The sequence below is a fragment of the Ornithorhynchus anatinus genome, chromosome X5, assembly GCF_004115215.2.
Source record: "Ornithorhynchus anatinus isolate Pmale09 chromosome X5, mOrnAna1.pri.v4, whole genome shotgun sequence".
Taxonomy (NCBI): Eukaryota; Metazoa; Chordata; class Mammalia; order Monotremata; family Ornithorhynchidae; genus Ornithorhynchus; species Ornithorhynchus anatinus.
This window is the reverse complement of record NC_041753.1, coordinates 22710131-22734668: the sequence shown is the minus strand read 5'-3', so window position 1 is coordinate 22734668 and position 24538 is coordinate 22710131. Positions and strand designations below refer to the sequence as shown.

The 24538-nt window shown below is 46.8% G+C and overlaps 1 protein-coding gene across 2 annotated transcripts; it reads right to left on the bottom strand.

Annotated features, from left to right (window-relative positions):
• Positions 1-527: 527 nt before the first annotated feature.
• On the bottom strand, positions 528-24538 carry SMU1 (SMU1 DNA replication regulator and spliceosomal factor). Of its 2 annotated transcripts, XM_001515361.6 has the most exons (12): positions 24410-24538; positions 23087-23297; positions 21719-21871; positions 19774-19884; positions 17774-17902; positions 17298-17417; positions 15832-15948; positions 8347-8474; positions 7533-7659; positions 6602-6769; positions 3938-4090; positions 528-1069 (listed from the first exon to the last, which is right to left on the bottom strand). In XM_001515361.6, the coding sequence occupies exons 1-12, from the start codon at positions 24433-24435 to the stop codon at positions 971-973; spliced, it is 1542 nt and encodes a 513-aa protein (XP_001515411.1). In that variant the 5' UTR covers positions 24436-24538; the 3' UTR covers positions 528-970. The 2 variants fall into 2 exon arrangements, with proteins under 2 accessions (XP_001515411.1, XP_007668821.1); XM_007670631.3 differs by lacking the exon at positions 23087-23297 and having other exon boundaries at positions 24410-24520.

Genomic DNA, 24538 nt, shown 5'->3' with positions numbered 1-24538 from the left:
CGTCGATAGGGGAGAAGAAGTGATGCCGAGCTGAAGAGAGGGCAGTTAGAGAAAGTTAGAATGAATTTAGCCCAGTGCCTGGATTTCTGCCAATAACTCATGAGTACAGGAAGTGATCCAGGGCTGTGATTGGTGGTGAGAGATTGATGCAAGGCCCATTCCAGGTTTTTTCCCCCCACTCCAACCCCACCTCCATCCACACTGCAAAGGCACCTTCACTCCAGTCGCTTCTTTTCCAGCTTGCTTTTTGTAACCACCTGGCTCCAGTCGCTCTACCCGTAAAGATCCATATGTCCCCGCATTTGCTCTGGTATTTTCGGAGGGAAAAGTACAGAAGAATTACACGAGTGGGATGGGCAAGGGAGAACGAAAGAGCCTATACTGCATTGGGTAGCCATGAGATTTATCATCTCCTTTGTGGTTTGTGACAGGATTTATCCACACAAGTAATGATGCCATTTGATCCCGGGGGACAGGAGGGGGAGGAAAAGCAATAACTAGGGAAGCGAACAGCAAGACAGCTCAAATTAAAACAGCCTCCAAATCAGTATACGTTTTATTCCACTAACAGCATATCCAAGAAAATAAAGACATGGAAAATGGACCGAGAAATCAGAAATTCCTCCTTATTTACTTATCTCTAAGCAGCCACTGTAAATAGCAACGCCTCTTTAATAGCTTTTCCTTCTCCAGGTACTATACGGAAGACATACGACCAACAGATATGTTTAGTTGCGGACCAATTCAAGTTTTTGTTTTTAAAAAAGCTATAAAAAAAGGGCAATTTCTGAATATGATGCATTGGACAAAAATATCCATAATAAGCCAACTAGATTTTGGGAAGGAAACCAGTACTTTAAAAAAAAAAAAATCTCTAAAAAGCACAATCACATAAAAGTCATTTCAGTGGCAAGTTCTAAAGCTAGTTTAAAAAAAAAAACAAAAACAAAACACAAAACCAAAAGTGAAATCATGGTTTCCAGAGTTTCAAGAGACCATCTTCACTGTAGGTAGCGATCAAGTTCTGATGTGGATGATGCGCGATACCAATTACATCCTTTTCGTGAACCTAGAGCAAATAACACAGGCACAAAACATTAAGGTACAGAAGTCTCCACAAGACAAGAAATCCTTATGTTTATCTAATCTCCTTTTCCAAAGAAGGACTAAGTGCTTTTCAGTGATTTTCCTCACAGCATCTCCCCGACCCCCACAAACCAGAGTGCATAATCACAGCCCTGTTTTACAGGTGAAGAAAACAGAGCCACAAAGTGAACTGCTGATAGTCCTATGTGAGCTGATGGCAGAGCCAGAAAATACTCTCTGGGATCTAACCATGCTGTGATTTTCTTTAAGCATAATCACAGCCCTGTTTTACAGGTGAAGAAAACAGAGCCACAAAGTGAACTGCTGATAGTCCTATGTGAGCTGATGGCAGAGCCAGAAAATACTCTCTGGGATCTAACCATGCTGTGATTTTCTTTAAGCCAAAGAACCATTTGCAGATTAAAATAGTACTATTCATTCTGAAAATGTGCATAAATGAACTGAACGGTAAGCCATTACCTCATGCATCACATCGGGACACTCCTTAGAAAAGCACACAGGCTGACCTTTATAACTCCATTAAATGGTAATGGAAACCATATGACTAAACCCTGTTCACTGTACCAAAAGAGAGGATTTGCTTTTCCAAGGATGTGCGCGCTCTCCTTAAGCTTCAGTTTTTTTAGGACTGATACTGCACCAATTCCCAAATTTACCAGAGGGACACGAGTGAATTCTATTGGTAGAACACTGATATTCAGGGGCTAGGAAAGATCTGACCTGTGAGGGGCACTTTAACGGTCAAAAAACAAGTTACTGTGAGGTCCAGCCCTCCCCTTGTATCATCTCTTCCGTGACACGTCGCCCACACTGAAACCGTTCAAACGGACAATAATTTGAACTAGTGGCTCTTGAGCTCTCCCCCGGCAACCCTGTGATGTGCAGGTCACTTGCTGAGAGGAGACTTGCTGGATCTAATGCCGGAGTCCCAGTGAACGCAGCTGTTCACGCACGGGGCTGAGATACACTCAGGGCTTCCAACTAGGGCGCCCCAGTAATGCCCCTGGGAGACTGCTGCCCCACCACCGGTCTGGGTTCTAATCCCGGTTCTGCCTCTTGCCTGCCGTGTGATCCTGGGCAAGTCATTTCACTTCTCCGGGACTCAGTTCCCTCATCTGGTAGATGGGGATTTAAGACTGTGAGCCCCGTGTGGGACGGGGACCGTGTCCAACCTAATTAGCTTGTATCTACCCCGGCGCTTAGTACAGCGCCTGGCACAGAGTAAGTCCTTAACCAACACCCTAAACAACAATAAAAACAATCCTGGCCTGTTTAACTCCCTTGAAAGGCATGGGGTTCCTTTGGTGGGGGTAGAGCCGGCCAGTCCGGCACCCTACAGCTCGGCGGCTGAGAGCGGGAGGGCACGCCTTAATGCCCGGCTTCCTCCCTCAAGAACGGGGGCTCTTCGAGCTAGGTTTGTTCGTGACCCAAGAGAGGCCCCGAGCAGTCAGGGTCATGAACCATTAACCAAGATTGACCTGGTCGAGGTTTCCACGGCAACAGTAATTATGTAATGGGACCTTTAACCAGATCAGGGAATAAACATTCGATACCTGGTCTTGCAATTATTCTTTACGAAGCCCCAGCATTCTCAACCCCATCAAAAGACAGCTGCACACTTCCCACAGGAGATGGCCTGAGGTCACACCGTCCCCACTCCTTAACAGCTCACCTCAAGGAACACCGCGATCTCCCTTCTGGGAGTCGAAGAGGACCTGCTCCTTCCTCCCAAGTCCGAAGCCTTTTGATCACTTTTTTCCTAGCTCCCATCTTGCCTCTTTGCCCAATGTCACCCCTGATATCGGTTCTTGATTCCAGCTGGGGTCAAGTGAATGCTTGACATGCTACCTAAAAATAGCTCTCCTCTAGGGAAGAGTACTGAGAAGCAGGCAGTTTGCCAGCTCTAGAGGGTTCTGGAAACTTTTTTTGTTTTTAAGGTATTCGTTAAACGAGCATGTGAACGTTGGGAGGACAGAAAGAGCTGCAGGATTCCTGCCTCCCATTCCTTCCTTGAGCCTCCTCAAAGAAGCAAGTTCCAGTCAGCGATTCCAACAACTCTTCCCTAGCCTACAGGTGTTCTCTGAACCAAATTCAGGAGCTTACTTGGAAAACCTCTTGTCTGAGGTGTGATCTGAGGTGCAAGTCACTTCACTTCTCTGGGCCTCAGTTCCCTCATCTGTAAAATGGGGATTAAGACTGGGAGCCCTATTTGGGACGGGGACTGTGCCCGACGTGATTAGCTTGTATCTACCCCAGTGCTTAGAACGGTGCTTGACACATAGTAAGCGCTGAACAAATGCCATCATTACTATTATTAGTAGAAGAGGTCTAACGCATTCTAGGACAGTGGTCTCCAAACTTTTCAGTTCAAAGGCTCTTGGGCGGGACAGAAAATTTTGTGGATCAACTCCAGGGAGAGAAGGACAGGAGAGAGGGAAGGGGAAGGGGGAAAAGAGGAAGAAATTGCACTCATCGGCTCCCCGTTGCTACTCTCAAGCACACCGGTTTTAAAATGAGAGGGTGCAGCATACTAAAAATAGCATTGGAAATGCCCCGTAAGGGTAGAGACCAAAAGTGAAAGAAAACGCCTCTTTTCAGAGGTCAGTGCAGCATATGTTCGACCACGCTGGGAAAACCCGGAATTCTTTTGATTTTCTTTCAAAACCACACTGGGGCCAGCCAGCCACGTGGTTCCGTACAGACAGCCCTCTGACTAATCGGCTCCCCTGCTCATAATGAAAGACGAGCAATCTGCCTTCAAAAAGGCACAGATGGACAAGAGCGTCGGTGACACTTTTTGGGGTTACTCGAACCGAACTCGGTTACTTACTGTCAAAGTTCTTTCCAGCTTGCCGGTCACTGTGCTGAAACAGTAGAGCACAAAATCTTCACCGACGCAGTAGATCCATTCGCCTCGTGGAGACAGTGCGCAGCAGACAAAGTCACCGCCTTCTCTTTTACCAGAGCTGAAGCTCCTGACGATCTGGATTAATAAAAGCAGAGATGCTAACTCAACACGGGAAACCAAGACAAGTCTGTACTTGGTCGGGGAGGGTTGAGGAGAAGGGGGAAGGGGGGGGTCAGTTTTGGGCAACAAACGAAGATGGGTCTTCAAGAGGATGAAGTGAAGCCTGGTGCCGGTGACTCGGATTCCAATGCTCAGAGAATGAGTCGCAACCCCGGAACCGTAGTAGCAAGAAGCTTTCCTCTTTTCTTTGGCACTAGGCTCCCAGAGCTACTAGCAACTTTGGAGAAGAGGGGAGAAAAGTTGGATGGAGTGGGTTAACTTTGAGGTTTCTCATGGCCCTGTGTGCACAGCACTCTACTAAGCGCCTGGGAAAGTACAGTACAACAATAAAGAGCGACAGGCAGGTTGCACGAACAAGTACTAGCGGAAAGAGCTCAGGCCTGGGAGTCAGGGGACCTGCGTTCTCATCCTGGCTCTGCCACTTGCCTGCTGGGGGACCTTGGCCAAGTCACTTCACTACACTGGGCCTCAGTGTCCTCGTCTGTTAAATGGGGATTAAATACAGGTAATCTCCCACCCCTCCTTAGACTGTAAGCTCCTTGTGGGACAGGGACTACGTCGGATCTGCATGTCCTGTATGTACCAACGCTTAGTCCAGTGCGGAGCACACAGTTAAGCTCTTAACAAAAAACTCAATTATTAATATTACTGAGGCTTGGTTTCCATTCTTCTTCTTCTTCTTCAACTGCTTTTGACAATTCCACTTTCCAGACGATGATCTGGTTAGAGTGTTTCTAATAAATACAATCAGATGCGACACAGTCCCTGTCAGGGTGGGGGTGTGTGTGATGCTAATCAGAATGACTTTGGGACAGAGCAGGCTTAGAATTTATAGCTCCCAAATTACTAATCTCATTAATCTAGTTTATTACTTTTTGATATTATCAAAATTAAAGTGAATACAATAATCACCCACTGAAATCAAGCTCAATTTTAGTAAAGGAACAGTTCTTTTTATTTTAGAGAGCAGAACCTTGAGTTGCAACAGAATGGTGGCCACAGTCTTGTTGGGTTGATTTATTTCAGGCTGAAGACTGCATTGGGGGGATATGCCTCTGCACAATATTACAGACTGTGTGTTATCAAAGCAAAATAATATTAATATTTGTTAACCGCTTATCATGTGTCAACCACAGTTCTAGGTGCTTGGGTAGATACAGGGTAATCAGGTTGGACACAGTCCCTGTCCCACATGGGGCTCAATTCTTAGTCCCCATTTTACAGATGAGGTAGTCGAGGCAGAGAGTAGTGAAGTGACTTGTCCAAGGTCACACAGCACAGAAGTGGAAGAGCCAGGATTAGAATCCAGGTCCTGCTCTATCCACTTGGCCATGCTGCTTCCCTAATGTCCCTAAAGCTTCATAATGTCATTAAACTTCAGGTGAACAGGCACAATAAAGGCCCATCAATACACCAGAGCCACATGGTGGACAACTTTCCTCTTATAAAGTCAGAGTCAGCCAAGTTGATGCTGCTTAGGGAGCACCCCAGTTCCAATATCGGGATGACAAGTAATTTCACTGGCTGTGGAGACCTGCTAGACTCAGGGAATGCAATCCAATGTTTTCAGCGTACTTTCCCAGGCACTTGGTATCGTGCTCTCTACACAATAAGCGCTCACTACAACTCATTGATTCTCTCTAATCATCTTCATCCGTTTATTAGCAACCCTAGGTAATGATAACATTGGTGATATCTGTTAAGCACTTACTATGAGCCAAGTCCTGGGGTAGATACAAGATAATCAGATTGGACAGTCCCCATCCCACCCAGGGCTCACAGTCTAAGGAAAAGAACAGGTAGTGAATCCCCATTTTACTGATGAGGAAACTGCGGCACCGAGAAGTTAAGTGACTTGCCCAAGCTCGCTCGGCAGGAGCTCCTTCCCTTTCTCCAACCCCGGGCATATTACACTGTGAATGCTCTGTCATTGATGAGCTTGAGAATTCAAGGGAGAAAAACAGGCCAGGCCCTAGGGTACCTAACAAGAAGAGAATGTCATGACCTGGCAGAGGAACACTCTTGTTAAGAGCACGGCAACCGGAACGAACCGCTCCTTATATCAAGGGGAAATGCAAGTTTTTTTCCCCTAACAATACAGACCAAACAGAGCTGAAAACAGGATTTTTAAAATTTCTTTAGGGCAAGGAAGGGCTCATAGATTATTTTTCAGCGCATAGGTCAGCCTTTGGTGAAATTGTACCATCATCTGTCCGCTCTAGATATTCTTTAGGCCGGAGGCTCTCAAACCACTGGCTGTGGGAAACGGGAGGACCGTTTCCTCCTTCCGAGTGGACCAGCCTGCCTGTGAGGCAGAGTAACTACAGGGGGTTCAGAGGTCGGCCCTTCCCTCCTACTTCCTCAATGGCAACCACAGGGTGCCACGAGCAGCCGGTTAAAAAAATACTCAGAGCTGGGGACACCCCCAGTTTGGAGCCTGCCGCAAAGAGGCTTCTGGTCGCTCACCTGTCCTTGCATGTTCATGATGACCACGGTATTGGATCTGTTACACACAACAAAATGCTCGGGATTTTTAGGGAGCAGGACCACACTGTTGACGGTGATGTCTGTCCCTGCTGTGCTGCCAAGAGATTTGAAGGTATTTGAACATTCGGTAGTCTTCATATTCCAGACCTACAGAACAAGAGGAGGGCAGAAAAATATTGAACCCACACATATATACGTTTCCCGGACTGTAAACTCGTTGTGGGCAGGGAGCATTGCCTACGAACTCTTATAGTGGACCCTCCCAAGTGCTTAGTACAGGGCTCTGCACACAGTAAGCGCTCACTAAATACGATGGATGACTTCCAGTGGACAATAACGCAATATTAGAAAGGTAATGATCAAAGTACCATTCATCAGGAAAGAAAAGATTTATCATTTAGTTTTAGACTACAGGAAAGCAAAAAAAGATATTAATTTGGTGATAAAAGCACCCTGCAGAATCACCTTAACGTTAAAAAAATTTTTAAAGACAGCCCTCTTTCAGTGCTCGGCTGCTGTGATAAATAGGGCGATTTTCTTTTCACATGCCCACTTGCTAGAATTAGGAATGATCGCTTTAAGGGCTCATGGGCTCTGTAGCTTCCACACCGGTATTACTTTCTCAGCCATTCTTAAGCCACTCTTGCTTCTCCCCCTCTGTTCTGACCGTTGAACTTGGGGACGAGGAGCAGCTGAGAAAATCGTTTCTGCCCTCTACTTCTTGACTCACAGGCTGAAACGCAATCGGAGTTGTGACATTCCCAAACTGGCCACATCATCAACAGCAACTGGATGGAGACGCCCTGACTGCCTGGGGCACAGCGTGCCTTTTGTCTCACTGCTAAAGCCCCAAAGCATGACGGTGATGACGATCGGTCCAAGGTGAAACTAGGCCAAATGTATGTTTTACCTTCACAGTGCCATCAGAGGATGCACTGATTATGTAATGCCCGTCCTGGGTAAACGTGGCTTCGTTAACAAAGGAGGAGTGGCCACGAAATTCCTTTAGGGTTTTTCCAGATTTTAAACCATGAATCCTACCAGATTAAAAGAACATGTCATCAACAATGGTATTTTTTAAGTGACTGTTTTATACAAAGTGCTATGGGGAAATGAGAGGACAAAACCTTAAGACATGGAACCTGCCCGAAACATGATCGGTTAGGTGAAAAAGTACAGCATAAAGAGCAAATAGATACATACTTTATAAAGTTATAAACTACCTCAGGCCCTAACCCACATAGCCCCGTTTCTCAGGATACCCCCGTTTCTCAGGACAGCAAAAAACTTAGAAACAAGACAAATGGGGGAAAATAAAATCAAATAAAAATTAGAAAATACCAGAGGGTTTCAAAATTAGGAGACTAGATGGTCTGGTGCCATTACATTCAGCTGACTTCACTCAGAATTTAGAAAAAAGGCGAGGTTAGCCTTTGGAAATTTTTGTTTGCAACATACTTAGAAATCGCCAATTAAAACAGGATTAGTTTATGTCCATGTAGGCAACCAAAACACTTTCCAGAGCACTGTGGAAACTGTTTGCATTTAATACCCCAATTTGGTAAAGAACAACTCAGAAGTCTGGAAGTGAAGACACCCGAGCCTGCCTATTCTTGTTAAACCCAAACTCCACACTTTCTTGATCCTTATAGAGAACCGGCAAGTTTCTGTCATCTCAATCGTTGCCTATTCAGCAACACATTAATTGCCTTTTCTGAGCTTACCTGATTGTCTGGTCAAAAGAAGCACTGAGGATCTGACTGCTGTCCTTGGAGAAGCTTAGACAGGTCACACCTTTACTGTGTGCCCTTTCAAACCTTCGCAGACATTGTCCGCTCTGAATCTTCCAGACCTGGATCAGGTGAAAAATGGCAAAAAAAAAAAATTAAAAAAAATCCATTCAACAAAGAAGCTAACCTCTATACAGTCAAAGATACCCACCCATTTATTGCCAGCAACTATGCCCGGTTTAATTCAAAATTGGAGCAATTTTCTTCTTCAAATTAGAATAAAATTTTTTTTAAAAAAAATAATGTAACCAGAAACAAAAGTGCTTTGGCAATATTTAAAGTAGCAGAAATAGCTATTAAGACATGCACAAGCAATTGGCTAAGATCACATTTTTCAATACTACAAATGAAAGCAGCCTTGTTTTCACTACAATGAAAGAGGAATTTATTCTTTCTTCTTTGAATCAACTAAAAGGTGAACCCGTGTAGACATGGATTTTGTGCCTGCTTAATTGTGCCTCTTTATTGACAGTTACTGTCCAGGAGTCCTGGGGCGTTTATATCCTGTTCCCCTCCCTCACTCCCAGCTCTCCTGGATTCTGGGTACAGGCATACCTCACCTTACAGCCACCTCACGATACAAAAAAAAACCTGGGGATACTATCAAGCAATTAATGGTATTTATTGAGCACTTACTGTGTGCATAGCACCGTATTAACTGCTTGGGAAGAGTACAATACGACAGAGTTGGAAGACAAGATTCCTAATCAGAGTCAACAGCGGGAGAGATATTAAAATAAATTACAGAGCGGGGAAATGAGAGTATAGGGATATGTACAAACAGTTGATATTATTTGCTACCATAGCCCCGGCTACAACCACCCCATGTTTTTGAGTGCTTACTGAGTGATAAGTACTGTACTTGACACTTGGGAGAATAGAGAAGATACATGCTTCCTGCTCTTAAGGGGTTGAAAAACCTAATGATGGTATATATTACACCACCTTAGTTTTTTGGAGAGTGCTTTCACGTTAGTTATCTTGTATTTTCCTCATAACACGACTGTGAGGTCAATCAGTGGTATTTATTGAGTGATTACTGTGCGCAAAGCACTTTAAGAAGTGCTTGGGAGAGTACAATGCAATAGAGTTGGAAGAAACGATCCCTGCCCACAAGAAGTTCACAGTCTACAGGGGGAGGAGGACATTAGATAGGGAAGATGGGAGAGTTCAGGGATATGTACGTAAAGCACTATGGGGAAAATATCAAATGTTTAAGGGGTACAGATCCAAGTGCAGAGGTGACACAAAAGGGAGAGTGAACAGGAGGAAGGAGGCTTTAGGGAAGGCCTCTTGGAGGAGGAGATGTGATTATAGGAGGGTTCCGAAACTGCGGAGAACTGTCGAAGAGGGAGGGGGTGTGACAGATGACGGCGACGAGTAATTGGAGTGGATGGTAGAGGTGGATGACATGGGCTTTGAAACAGAGGGATGGGGTGGAGGGAAGGTGTGAAAACAGTACTGGGGGACAAAAAGGAAGCTGACTCCGATTCCTCCCGAGTCTTGGGGAGTGGGGGGAGACGAGGCCTCACAAGAGATAGCAGGGAGTGCATATATAAATAAAACCAGACCGGGGATACACCCTATATCGTTTGATGCCTTACCCCACGCAAAAGCCCAACTACTACAGCTAAGTCCCTCCCTGCCTCCTTCCAAATGGGGCTGAGATCAAACAAGCCACAATGAATGGATCTTGGAAAAAGCTCTCCCAGTTTGTGTCAGATTTTCAAGGTGTACAAGAGACCCTCTGAGGGAAAATTGTTGAACTGGGGAAGCAAGTGAACTTAGAAGTGGATGAAGCAGATGCTGATGTGTCAATTGCCTCTAATTCAGAGAAATCATCGTCCAAAGAGGACCTCATCGTAATTCAACAATCCAATGTATTATGGCAAGATCCTCCAACTGACGAGGAAGTAGTTGTGATCCCTCCTTCAGCAACTAAAATTTGGGTATTAAGAAGTCTTGCATCTATTTTCAAGACAGGGGATGAATTCAGAGATGTGATTCAAGACGATCCTGATGGAGAAAAGAGTTCTAAGGGGTGCACAGCTGTTCAGGAGTTAGCCTGCTCTAGAGGTACTTTATGAAGAAAAGGAGATGACTGTTCTTCGATCTAAGTTGGACAACTTCTTCACGAAAAACCACTTCTATGGCTGTCTGCTCTATCCTCCTGCAAAGGACGGTCAGTCCCCCGCTGGGCTGTTACGTCTCTTGTTTGCAGCCTCTGGCGCAAATCTCGCTTTCACCCCTTCGTCTCGTGATCCTACAGACCTTCTAATCGAAAAGGGCCGTTCTTTTCCCGATGTCAACGCGCCACACCGGCCTGTCTGCAGCAAAGGGCTCCTGTTTTCAGCTGAGGCACGGCACTGTGTGAGGCTACTTTTCCTGCGCTTTTAAAATGCCTCCTCTGACCTCCTTGCTTTCGGTTTCCCAATTTCAGCCTACCACAGAGCAACTGTTTGGGCATCCTACTGTTTCCCATCTTCTGTATTTATCCCTCCACACTGCTGGACTGAGGTGAGCCTAACTGCAATGCTAGGAGACTTTTCGTTCCAGGACTTCATCGTCCGTGATCCCGTCTCGCCGCTCGATATTTAGTATGGTCCGTAACTTATGCCGACGGGGCCGGTCGAGGAGCCGGACGTGGTGCCTGTGTGTTGGTGTACAGCTGGAGAGAAGGTTGGATGACATCAGAGACCTGAAGTCCTTTAATTTAGGCTGGAGCCTGTGATATCACGCTGCCTGATGGTCTCGTACAGTATGTGCTACTGGCCTTCTTGATTTGATTTTCTATTTCCTTGTCCATTTCTGCATCACTGGTCAGTGCGTTGCCTAGGCAACAAGTATTCTGTGAAAGTGGAGCCCTGCGCTGCCAAAGTAGATTTTGGATTTCGTGCTTGGCTTCCCTAGGGCGGACTGAAATACATTACCTCGGTTTTCTCTTATATTTATCGTCAGTCGGACACGCCTGGCTGATTTGGCGGCGTGGTTAACGATCATTTGCAGATCTTAACCGTGTTACAATTCCTTCTTTAGTCAATGTTGTGATGTTGTGCATTGACTTACTGTATCAAAGGTAAGAATTTAGTGATGTTTGACATTACTGTACACAGCATGTAGGGGAAATCTCACATTTCTCCAGAGGTTTGGGTACACCAGGGAAATCGATGGGAAAACATACCCCATGATTGAAGGACTCCCCGACCAGCGGTGATCCCCAACACTTCAATTCATCAGGCAGTTGTCCCAGATGGGGTTCAGTAAGGCTTATTTGCCACCTAGTTGGCCTCGTGCTTTAGGAAGATGCAGGCTTCACGGACAGAGTGACCCCCTCGAACAGACAGCCCTGGAGAAAGAGAGACTAGGCACACACAAACTCCCCCATTTATATCCAGTTGGCCCTCTGTCGTACAGACAACTGGAATTTCCACCTGGTTATCTTCACTGGATCGGGCCTGGGTTCTGATGAACGCCCTGTTCTCTCCCCGTAGTCCTTAAGTGAGACAGCCCTCAGGCCTTTTCCAGGGGGGCAGGACTCCTCGGGGAGGGGCTCTCAGCCTCTTCACAGCATCTTTCAGAAATGATCGAGTCATCGGGAAGCTCCCCGATGATCCTCAGCTCTTTCTAGATTACTGCTCTTTGTGACTGCCGAGGCCCCTCCCCTGGATGCCAAGATGGTCTCTAGAGGGCTTTCACAGGTTAACCCCTCCTATTTAGACCGTGAGCCAACCTGATTAGCTTGTATCTACTCCAGCGTTTAGAACAGCGTCTGGCACACAGCAAGCACTTAACAAGTACCATTAAAAAGCAAACACAAAACGGGCCTTTCTGGGTGTCTAGCTTTGGGGTGACTTGACTGGGCAGGGGATCATAACTCATCAAAAGTTCAATTTCTCCTCAGACAAAAAGGCAAACTGTTTCCTCCAGACACACAAACACACACCCATACACATATACACACCCAGCCTTCATCAGGGCAACCCACACCTCCCCCACTGTACAAGATTATGCCTTGAAAGCAACCATCTTTGCGCGGGCCAAACCACCCAGCACCTATCACAGGGGATGGTGCTTCAGGTGGTTGTGGTCCACGGCTAGGAACTGGTTCTAAGGGCCACCAGGCTGACAGCAAGTCTGTTCCCCCCAAGAACGGGTACTTGGCATCCATCATTACTGTGAGTTCGCAACCCTCAGGCTCCTTGAGGATGATGACCAGGGCAGCCAATTCTGCACATCGGGCTGCCTGTCTCTCCAAGTACCAAAAGAACTTCAACCCGGCTTAGTTTCCTCTTCTTCCTTCACTAGCTAGCTCAAACTCCACAGAAAAACACCTTCAGATGTCCAAATTGTGTTTTTTCCTCATTGATCCTGAAGCTGGCCCTGCAGAGGCATGACGGTGTCTTAGCACAACCGCATAGCCTCCTCCTGATTCTGAAAGGAGCAGGATGTCATCTACCTTTTGGACAAAGCAGACCTGGGGAAGGGTTTATAGCACCCACCGCTAGCCCTGCAGGAGAAAAGTTCAGGCTTACTGTACCCCAGGTGAAAGCTCTCCCCACCTTCAAAGCCCTCCTAAAAATCACATCTCCTCCAGGAGGCCTTCCCTGACTAAGTCTTCATTTCCCCTCCATGGTCATGGGTTCTAATCCTGGCTCTGCCACTTGTCTGCTGTGTGACCTTGGGCAAGTCACTTTACCCCTCTGGGCCTCAGTTACTTCATCTGTAAAATGGGGATTGAGACTGTGAACCCCACGTGGGACAGGGACTGTGTCCAACCCGATTTGCCCGTATTCACCCCAGCACTTAGTATAGTACTCGGCACATAGTAAGCACTTAAATGCCATAATTATTATTATTACTGCTTCAGGGGTTGACAAACAATTGTCGGCCTCCAGGTCCCTCTGACCAAACACAGCTTTAGGGTGTCTCATTCACCACCCCCGTAAGGTGGTTATGATCTCTGCAGGGAGAGAAAGGAGCCTCTATCTGCATTGCTTGTGGGAGGACAGGGTGTCTGCCCATAGTCTAAATTATTCCTAATCCACACTCCTGCTCATGGGTCAAGTGGTTGAGGATCGCCAGTGCTCAAACAGGGGGATGGGGCTGTCAAATTAACATCGGTTTCTCCCAGACACACCCAAATTTCACCTGGTTTGGGGTGCCCAGCAACTTTAGGGTGAGTGTCCTGCAGCTCAGAGCAATCCAAATCAGAGAGCCATGTGGAGAAGGAGAATCTGCTGGACTTCAGTTGCTCTGGCAATTAGAATGAGGATTTTCGTAGGGGCTAGCAATCACCCTAACCACCCTGGTGCTCTGTGCTCTCTCTCTCTCAACCATCATTGGGCAGAGTTCTGTGAACGAGGGGCTGGGATGGCGGGGGGGAGGGCAGGGAAAGCAGGGGAGCTGCGTGGTCCCCTATAGCTGAGCCTCAAACTCAGTCTCCCAATCTATCAGCTCATAACGCTCTCCCTGTGGGACAACCAGTATGCCTCCTTAGTGGCTGTGGACTTGCTTGTTGGCCCTCTTCACAAATCTCTCACAGAGGCTGCCCCGTTTTCCTTCTGCTTTGCCCCTCCTGCTGCCTGGGCAATACACAACGCCTCCACCTCCTTCAGTTGGGAATGCAGATGGGTCACTCGGTCCCAAGGAGCTCCCAGGCACAGCCTACAGAGGATGCAAGCTTCCATCTTTCCTCTTTTGCCTTGCTGTCCGGGTGCTCGCCAAGCTCTCCCGCCACCTCAGCCCACAGAGAGCTCTGCAGACGACTGAAACCCTCATTATACGTTAGCCACTCGGAAAGGAAAAAGAGAGCAGGTCTGGTCTGAGAGAACCAAACCACACTTAATCTCTCAGAACCTAGTGATACTTACCTATCCCAGGCCCGGAAACGGAGACCTCCCGGACCGGTGGTGATTATCCAACTCTATTTGGCAGGTGGCCCCACAGATAGGGTTCTGTAAGGTTTGTCAAGTAGTAGGCCCTGGTTTTAGGAAGATACAGGCTTCACCGATAAAGTCACCCCTCAAACAGATGACTTTTGTGTAAGAGACCCCAAGGAGCTTCAGCCAGAGGGTTACTCTCTCCAGATGGCAGCCAGCTTCAGAAAGGGACCAACCACTCCATTCTGGCGGTCCCAAGAAAAAGACCAAGCACACCCAATCTCCCCCCTTTATATACAGTTTGCCCTTTGTCCTACAAGCATCTTTTATCATCCCCCACTGCAAATGATCTTGGCCCTTTCTCCTGCATGCTGGGTCCTGAGGAGCCTCTTGGCATTTGCGGGCAGTTTGGGACCTTTCTCCAGGGGCAGGAGTTCAGAGGGGAAGGGCCCTTAGCCTTTTCACAGTACGCTTCAGAGATGACAGTCAGCTTCCTGGCGGTTTCCAGCTCTTCTGCCATGTTGCTCTTCCGGGCTCGCTTGGGCCCCTCTCCCAGGCTCTGGTGGGCCTGTAGAGGGCTTCCCCGGATGGTAACACAAGCTTTTCTGGGTGTGTGTGTGTCCAGACTGGGGGGGGGGGGTGTCTTAACTGGCCCCAACAGTCTCTCGCCTCACACTGTTACACAAAGGGCAAACTATTGTCTCCAAACTACACCGTTCTCCTCCCCACCTGCCCCCCTACACACACACACACACACACAAATTCTCCATCAGGACAGCCCACAAGGAAAGTCACATTTTCAAGGAACAGAACTCTGTTGTATCGTGAGGTATGCCTGTACCGCCATGATTCTCCCTGGGGGAGAGAGCTGGAATGGATAAAGCCCAAAATGCTACCTGTCAGCAAGCAGACAGGCTTATATCATGGCTCCCCAAGGGGACTCAAGAGGACAAGTAATGGTTTGTGACTGCATAATCATTACCTCTGTGTGCACAGTAGGCCCTAGGCAAATCCTGGTTTAGCACCCAGGGTTAGATTCGGCCCATAGAGATTCGGGTCATAAACACATTTCAAAAACATCATCTCCAAGAACACCCTGGCTCAAAGCAGCTGTGGTCACTGTGCAATGGTGGCTTATTCCTTTATAATTGCAAAATATTAAGACATCAACATAATTCAGATTGGACCAACCCCAATATGTGGAGTTGGCAACAATCAACTCCTCTCTGTGTTCAGTACAGCACCTCATATGCTAGGGGACAATTAGTCAGAACATCAATTCAAAAGAGGAGTACCTCCCCAACCCCTGCTTACGGATCAGTATGGTACCTAATATTCTATTTGTGGTCAATAAGCCAGAATGTTATAATGGACCGGGATCTGTCTTACAAAGGGTGTTCAATAAATAATTGCTGACCACTCATTTCATGGATTGTTTTTAAAGGAGTCCCTTAAAACAAGCCTTTCAACGCAGCAACAATACCCTCATTCCACAGGAACACGGCCAGTTTCTTCAAGAGCTCACATGACTATTTTGTACCTTAATCTTTCCATCTTGGGCTCCAGTTGCTAGCATTTCAGTATCTCTGCTGAAGCACATGCACAGCACAGCATCATCCATCATCATAAAATTATCTTGTGCCTGATACTTCAGATCCTAAAACCGAGCAACAATTATCGATAGCTAGTGAAACAACAAAACGAAGACAACACCACCTATTTGACTCCACAGCACGCAATTCTTTAATTTTGACTTTACTTTGGGAGGGTAGGAATCACAATTTCCGCTTCATTTTATCAAGTGCCATAATGAGCAATATGTGCAGCAGCCTTGGGAGTCAGAGGACCTGTGTTCTAGTCCTGGCTCTACCACCAGTTGGCTGTGTGACTTTGGGCAAGTCACTTCACTGTGCCTCAGTCTCTTAATCTGTAAAATGGGGACACCTGGCTGTCCCTTCCCCTTAGGCTGTGAGGCCCATGTGGACAGGGACTGTGTCCAACCTAATTGTCTTGTATCTACCCTAGCTCTTTGTACAGTGCTTGACACATAGTGAGAGCTTAACAAGTATAATAATAGTGATACTTCATTTTGCTGCCCGATTCATTTTTCTACAAAAACATTCGGGCCATGTTTCCCCCCTCCTCAAGAACCTCCGGTGGTTGCCCATCCACCTCTACTTCAAACAAAAGCTCCTCACCATTGGCTTCATAACCCTCAATCACTTTGACCCCTCCTACCTCACCTCCCTCCTCTCCATCTACAACCCAGCCCTTACACTTCGCTTCTCTAGAGCTAACCTTCTCACTGTACCTCCATCTCGTCTATCTCGCCACCGACCTCTCGCCCACATCCTGCCTCTGGCCTGGAACGCCCTCCCTCCTCAAATCCGACGGACAATGACTCTCCCCCGCTTTGAAGTCTTAATGAAGGCACATCTCCTCCAAGAGGCCTTCCCTAACTAAACCCTCCTTTCTCTTCTCCCTCTCCCCTCTGTGTCGCCCTGACTTGCTCCCTTTATTCATCCCCCCTCCCAGCCCCACAGCACTGATGTACATATCTGTCATTTATATTAACGCCTGTCTCCCCTTCTAGACTGTAAGCTCACTGAGGGCAGGGAATGTGTCTGTTATTCTGTATTCTCCCAAGCGCTTAGTACGGTGCTCTTCACACACTATGTGCTCAATAAATATGATTGAATGACATAGAACTATGCACCCGGAGTGCTTACTAATATTTCTTGAAGACAAGGAAATCCAGGAAGAAGTGATTTATGCTTAAAGACAATACGCTCAACATCAAAACTGATTGGTGACACATCCGAGCTTAGGAACAGGACCATATCGCTAACACCCCAAATTTAGCCTGCAGTCAGGTAGCCTACTCCCCCACCAGCTCAGTCCCAATTTAGAGGTCAAGCTGGTCATGATCCATACTTTGGAGTGAGAAATGAGTCTATTTACGGGGCCATTCTTCCCCCTCCCCGGAAAAAAAAAAAAAGACATTACCTTCCTGATTTTTCCAGTTGTAAAATTCCACACTTCAATGAACCCATCCACAGAGCCAGTGACCAGATACTGACCGTCTGGAGAGAACCGAGCACATTCCACGTGCGACTTTTGTCCAAACTGTTTTGAACCAAGGCAATGACGACAGAGGAGATGTTATTTACTCCTGAGCCAGATAGGTACATAGAGGAAACTGGGATGCTTTTCAGCTGGACCCACCCTCGGAGTACCGTCCTCTGAGTCACCGAACGCGCCAGTGGAGGAGATGCATCGGTGAGGCCCCTTCCCTCTCTCTTCCCCCCACCAGCCCCCTTCCCGCTCCGCCCTCCCATTTTTTGATTCTCAAAAATCCAAAGCCAGTGTCCCTGGGGTAGAAGCATATTTGAAAATAAATGCAACTCTAAACCGGCATTTAAAGATGAAGTGAGGTAGCCAACTGACTAAATGGGGAAAGAAAAAAAGCATGAGGCGCCTACCTTAATGTGCCTGCTTAACTGGGTAGGGAATTTTTCTTCTTCCACATCTTTCACAGCCGCTTTCCCTCGGAACAAATCAATTGTCATACCCGGAGGAAGCAGTCCCTGGTGCTGCTGCCACTTCAAAGCCTAAAATGAAATTTAAAGTATTCCATATTAGAAACGTACAAAAATGTAAATAGCTCCACTGCTCAGGACTAGTGAAATAAAGTTTTATAGGTAATTCTGGGGCTCCAGCCACTGTAACAAAAACCATCTCTCGCTCTTTTTAATATAACCCGTGCTCTCAGAAATCAATGACACTTAAGCACCCAAGTGTGAGGCGGTGAACTGCTTGGGAGAGTACAACAATCAACCGATAGTATTTATTGAGCACTTACTGTGTGCAAAGCACTGTACTAAGCACTTGGGAGAGTACACTCCAACAGGGTTGATAGATTCATTCCCTGTTCACACCGAGCTTACAGTCTAGAAAGAATAACAGTAAAAAGACACAGGTTCTATGTCCCCAAGGAGCTCCCAACTTAGTGAGGGAGTCAGACAAAAAGCAATGGACAGGAAAAGCAAGAGGCAGAAACCAGGATAAAGCAGCAGGAGGCTGTACAAGCATATCACAATGAAACAACCAAATAACTGACTATACAGGTAAATTTGCGAATAAAAGTATATATATGCACATAAGTACTGAAGAAGGGACTAAAAGGCACAAGTGCTAAGTGAGGGTGTGCATTAATAATAATAATAATAATAATGATGGTATTTGTTAAACGCTTTCTATGTGCCAAGCACTAAACACTGGGATAGTTATAAGGTAATCGGCTTGTCCCACGTGGGGCTCACAGTCTTAACCCCCATTTTACAGATGAGGTAACTGAGGCACAGAGAATTAAGTGACCTCCCCAAAGTCACACAGCTGATAAGTGGCACAGTCAGATTAGAAACCATGGCCCCTGACTCCCAAGCCCATGCTCTTTCCACTAAGCCACGCTGCTAATAGAAGACAGGGTTTTAGAAGGGTTTTCAAAGTACAGCTAGAACGGTGCCTGGCTCATAGTAAGCGCTTAACAAATGCCATTATTATTATTATTATTAGAGCTGCAGTCTGCCACAGTGGGGGTGGGGGACGGGAAGCAGCAGAGCTCCAGGTCGCAAACAACAAAACAAGAGCAAGGGGTCACAAGGCAAGGTAATCAAGAACGAGACACATTTCAAGGAGTGAGAGCGTGAGTTGAGGAGTAGCAGGTTAAGAGAAGCAGTGAAGATAATAATAATAATTACGGTATTTGTTAAGCGCTTACTATGTGCCAAGCACTGTTCTAAGCGCTAGGGTAGATTCAAGGTAATCAGGTTGTCCCTCGTGGGGCTCACACGTTTAATCCACGTTTTGCAAGTGAGGTAACTGAGGCACAGAGAAGTTAAGCGACTTGCCCAAGGTCACACAGCAGACAAGTGGCGGAGCCGAGATTAGAACCCATGTCCTCTGACTCCCAAAGCTGGGCTCTTTCCACTAAGCCACACTGCTTCCAGAGCCTAGAGTTTAGAAGAACAGTACCTAGCATACAGTTAGCGCTTAACAAATACCATATTTTTTTTTCTGCTTAACACAGATGAAGATAAGTAGATATTTAAGCTTCTGAGGGCTGGCAAAATATTGCTGAGTGATTCTGCAAGATGATCCATGCGGCCTCGTGGAGCAATGGCACGAGGCAGGGAGACCAGTGAGGAGAGGTCAAACAGCTGGGGAGCCAGGAGGTCAAAGAACAAGGAGGGAGGCAGAAACGTGGAAGACCAGAAAATGACTCAAAAGAGTACGAGAAGACCAAGGAGGAAAAGGAAAAGCTTTAAGTGACTGGAGAAAACAGAAATGCCTCAGCATTTCACTAGTAACTTGTACACTTACTATTTGAGAAAGCAGAATTCGCCCCTTAAAATTAACAACACATAGCGTATTTTCAAACTGAAGAAAAGCTAGCTTAATTTCAGTCCTAAACTGCAATTACCTGGCCCAACAATGCCATAAGACGAGACGGAGGCACCACGCTGACTTCTCCGGCTAACGCCTGTGCAATCGCTGCTCTTCGTTTCTCTTTGCTGCTTCCATCTGGATATGCCTGGTATAGGGTTAAAGGTGCAGATCATTTCGTGGAAGTGAAAGACATTGGCATGATTACTGGACATATCTATCTGAAGTAGACTAGGTAGACAAGAGCCAGCCCCCACAACCCCCCGGGGAAAAAAAAGGCCAGGATTAGATACCCCTTAGGGCAGGAATGTATAGTGTGCCGTCACCCCCTCTATAAATGAGCTCAGGCCACAGGCCAGCACTGGAGTCAGGCTGGATTAGGCAGGTTAAAGATGTTTGGTCCCTACAGGGCATGCCTGGGGATTAGAATCTCTCATGCAGTGGGTAGGAAATGAAAGATTCCCACTGAAAACGATAGGGGTCTACACTCAGTTCCTAATTTCAAAATAGACGCTCCATTTCTGTGCTTGCTTTTCGTAAATATGCGGACAGGAAGCCGAGAGCCCTTCCCACTGCTTCCAAGCAGAACCCCGCCTGACTCGCTCAAAAAAAGATGATTCCCTCTTGAGAAGGAGTGTCTATAATCTTCCCTGTTAACATATTCTGGAGTCACAATTTCAAGTGCTTTATCCTGCAACTTAACCTTCTTTCCTAGTCTCAGCTTTGATTTCTACCATCTTCTGAGGGGTTCAAAGAAGAGCCAACTCTCCACCATTCAGGGGCCGAGTATCCCAAGCCCTCTGTTTCTCAGTCTCATTACCAACTACTCACTTGTTCTGGTTAGCACCTCAACAGATAGAGGCAGAGATTAAAATCAAAAGCGGTTAATTTTGCACTTTCTTAGCAGTTCTAATGAGGGAAGAGGTTGAAATTATTAGCTAAATTTGAGATTTTTGGATTTCAAACACCTATGTCCTTCACTCTTTTGCATTAATTAAGATTTAGCATGCTAATACAGAGATTGCAGAGAAAACCAGGTTTAAGAGAGAGTTCTATCCTCTAGCAGCCAAGTTTTACTCTGCCTAATACTTCATTCAATCGTATTTACTGAGGCTATACTAAGTACTGTACTAATAATAGTAACAATAATAATGGAATGTGTTTAGCATTATGTGCCGAGGGCTGCACTAAATGCTGTGCTAAATGAGATTGAATCAGACATAGCCGCCCATCCCATCTGGGGCTCACCATGTAAGGGTGAGGGAGCAGGTATTTAATCCCTATTATATACAAGAGGAAACTGAGGCACAGAGCAGTTAAATGACTTGGCCAAGATCACAGAGCAGGCGAATGGTGGACTCAGAATTAGAACCCAGTTTCCCCAGGCCTGTGCTCTTTCCACTAAGCCATGCAGCTTCTCCTTCTCCAAGTCCACAAGTAGAAACTTGAGTGCAAAAAAGTAGCCAAGGATATGTTTCCCCGCTAATAATTATGAATGAAAAGGTGCGATTGACCTTTTTTTTTTTTTTTACCAGAAATCTCCTAGTGGGACAAAGAAAATCACCAGCTAGATCACTTAAAACTGTGCTAGTTTTTGTCAAATTGGGAAAGTCTGCAACAGAAGCAGTCAGAGGGAGATGAGGTCTAATCCTGGCTCTGCCACTTGTCTGCTTTGGACAAGTCACTTCACTTCTCTGTGCCTCAGTTACCCTCATCTGTAAATTGAGGATTAAGACTGTGAGCCCCATGCGGTGTAGGGACCGTGTCCAACCTGATTAGCTTGTATCTACCCCAGCGCTCAGTATAGTGCCTGGCACACAGTAAGTGCTTCACAAACACCATTAAAAACCACAACCACCACAAAAATCAGATTCCAAATGCAATTGTCAAAACTAAAATAAAACGAAGGTTAGCCCCCCCCAAATCTCGCAACCGAAAATATCACGGTAGGCCCTAGGGATTGTCACTCCTGCAAATAATACCTCTCGTGGATCAAAGTAGGATCGGGCCAAGAGGTTCTCTAGGTGAATGTATCTCTCCGGCTGGGTTTGTTTCAACATGATCATTGGGTCAGTCTGTCTCAGGAGGGATCTAGCAGCACCCAACTCTCGGAGTTCTATCAACTCCAGAACGACCTATTATGCAAGCAAAAGAAAAAGTTAGCTTTAAAAGGAACATCTAATTAAAAAAAAATTACATTTCTGGTCACGATTTTTTTTCCAAAGAGCTCTATGTATATATACACCGTAAAAGATGTCTATTAGGAAGTTAAATCTTTCTTCTACATGGAGAAAGCCCTCAGACATAGTTTTGAATTCTGTTTAAGACTCCAGAGCAGTTTTAAGAGAATTCCAAGCAACAGGTCATTAGTAATTCTGCATTTCCACTCTGTTGGTAAACTAGTTCCCTTCCCTTTCACATCCCATTCAGTGCAACCATAATGCAAATTGTTCTTGACACAAGAAGAGTGGAGATTTTCACTGAAGATTTGGTCACATGATGGTGATAACTGCCCGTTCCCCCATTTCAATAGTAAACTGCAAGTCGGAGAGGTGAAACGGTCCAACTGGTCACACCAGGGAAAACAAGAGTGAATGGAGAGATGCAGAGATGAAGGAAGCTCAGCATTCTGGCAGAAGTTCTGAGGTTACAGTTTCCAAACTTGGTTACGACTGGGATTAGAACTGAATGGTGAATGGAAAGCTTTGGCGGGGGAAGAGATGTGGCCAAACAAGGAGCCAAGGATGCTAAAGGATTGGGGGGCAGGGGGAATGGGCTGGAGAACTCATTGCCTTTCTCCCAGAATTACAAGGCCAAAAGTTGGAAAAACATTCTTCTAGCTGTATGGGAACCCCTGGATTATGTATTTTGAAGCAAGCCTCTCTAAATTTCATCTTTCTCTACAAAGGGGAAAAATAAATTCCATTCTCTCTGCTGGAAGCCGACTCAGGCATACTTCCAGCAGATTAACTCTCCTGCTCAGCTCTTCCCCTTGGAATGCTGACAGGCTGATGGCAATCGGAAGGTGTGTGTGTGTGGGGAGGAGATGTGACCTGAAACAGTGGGAGTCCTCGTCTGTCACCTTGCCCTCAAATGGCATTATGTGCAACTTCTAGTTCACTTACAGCCTGCCTCTCATTTGACTATAGGCAGCCCTTCGTGGATTTAAGATCACTTGTTTACTTCCTTTTGCAGGGAGGGAGTCATTGAATTCAACAATCCCACCTCAAGTGACCAAAGAACTCATAAAGTAGAGAACCTAGAGATGCATCCCCCCGACACACTGTGAGGCAATTCAGCCCTTCCAGAAGGAAGAGAGCAACGTTCGAAGCGTAGTTTATCATTTTCACCTGTTCATAGAGGTCAATGAGTGTTTTGTCCGGTAGTTTCAGCGACTGAATAGCTTGGAGGACCGTATCCCAGTGTCCGCTGTTAATATCTGCCACAAAACTCTCTATGCTGTCCACGGTATTCAACGATACCGTAGTCTCCTCCTGCAACGTGGCTAAGGCCCGATGCAAACTGTTTTCCTTTAAGTACTGCATGATGAGACGTATAACGCTAAAAGTCGGAATGAAATGGGGTTAATCTCGATGAGATCCGTCGGACTACACAAACCACGGTTCATTTTTACCATTTTCATTTGATCCCGTTAAGACATCGGGGATTCCGGCTTCTGGAGCACAGGTAATCTGCCCGTGGGGGGAGGAAAAAATCAGTATTCCCGCAAATCAATCAATCGTATTTATTGAGTGCTCGCTGTGTCCGAAGCACTGTCCTAGGCGCTTGGGAAGAGCACGATGTGACGGGCTACTTAGAAGAGCCCAAATGGGTTCCTACTCCTCCACATCAATGATATTTAGAAGCGTGGCTCAGTGGCAAGAGCACGGATTTAGGAGCCAGAGGTCGTGGGTTCTAATCCCGGCTCCGCCACCTGTCAGCTGTGTGACTTTGGGCAACTCACTTAACTTCTCGGTGCCTCAGTTACCTCATCTGTAAAATGGGGATTAAGACTGTGTCTCACGTGGGACAACCTCATAAACCTGTATCTACCCCAGTGCTTAGAACAGTGCTTGGCACATAGTAAGCGCTTAACAAATACCGACATCATTATTATTATTGCCAGCTGTGTGACTGTGGGCAAGTCACTTCACTTCTCTGGGCCTCAGTTACCTCATCTGTAAAATGGGGATGAAGACTGGGAGCCTCACGTGGGACCTGTATGCCCCCCGGCGCTTAGAACAGTGCTCTGCTCATAGTAAGCGCTTAAATACCAACATTATTATTATTATTTATCGGGGGCTCACTGGGGGCAGAGCAGCGTACTGAACGGTGGGGAGAGAACAATACAACAGAGTCTCCCGCCCGCAGGGAGTCTGCAGTCTTCTGAGCAGTGAGTGGGAGGCACGTTCCGCCCCGACGAGTTTAGAGGACAAGGCAACCGAGTTGGCAGGCGCAACGGCGACCCCCCGACGAGCTCCCCGTCCTCGGCGCGGGGAACGGGAGAGGTGGATCGGGGAGGTGAGGGTCGACGACCGCCCCGCCCCGCGCGGCCGAAAAGGAGGCCTGGCCCAGGCCGCACGTTCGGAGCCTGTTCCGTCCGGGACCCTGGGCGCCTTCCCGCTCCCGCATCCAGCCCCCGCCCGGGCCCGCCGTCCCTCTGGATCACTCACTCTGACGACTCGATTTCGATGGACATGACGGCGATTCCTTCAAAAAAGCGCTAAGCGAGGACGCGGGCCGCGTTATAACGAGCGGCGCCAGCGAGTCTCCCCTCCCCCACACCGCCCGTGGCGTCACTT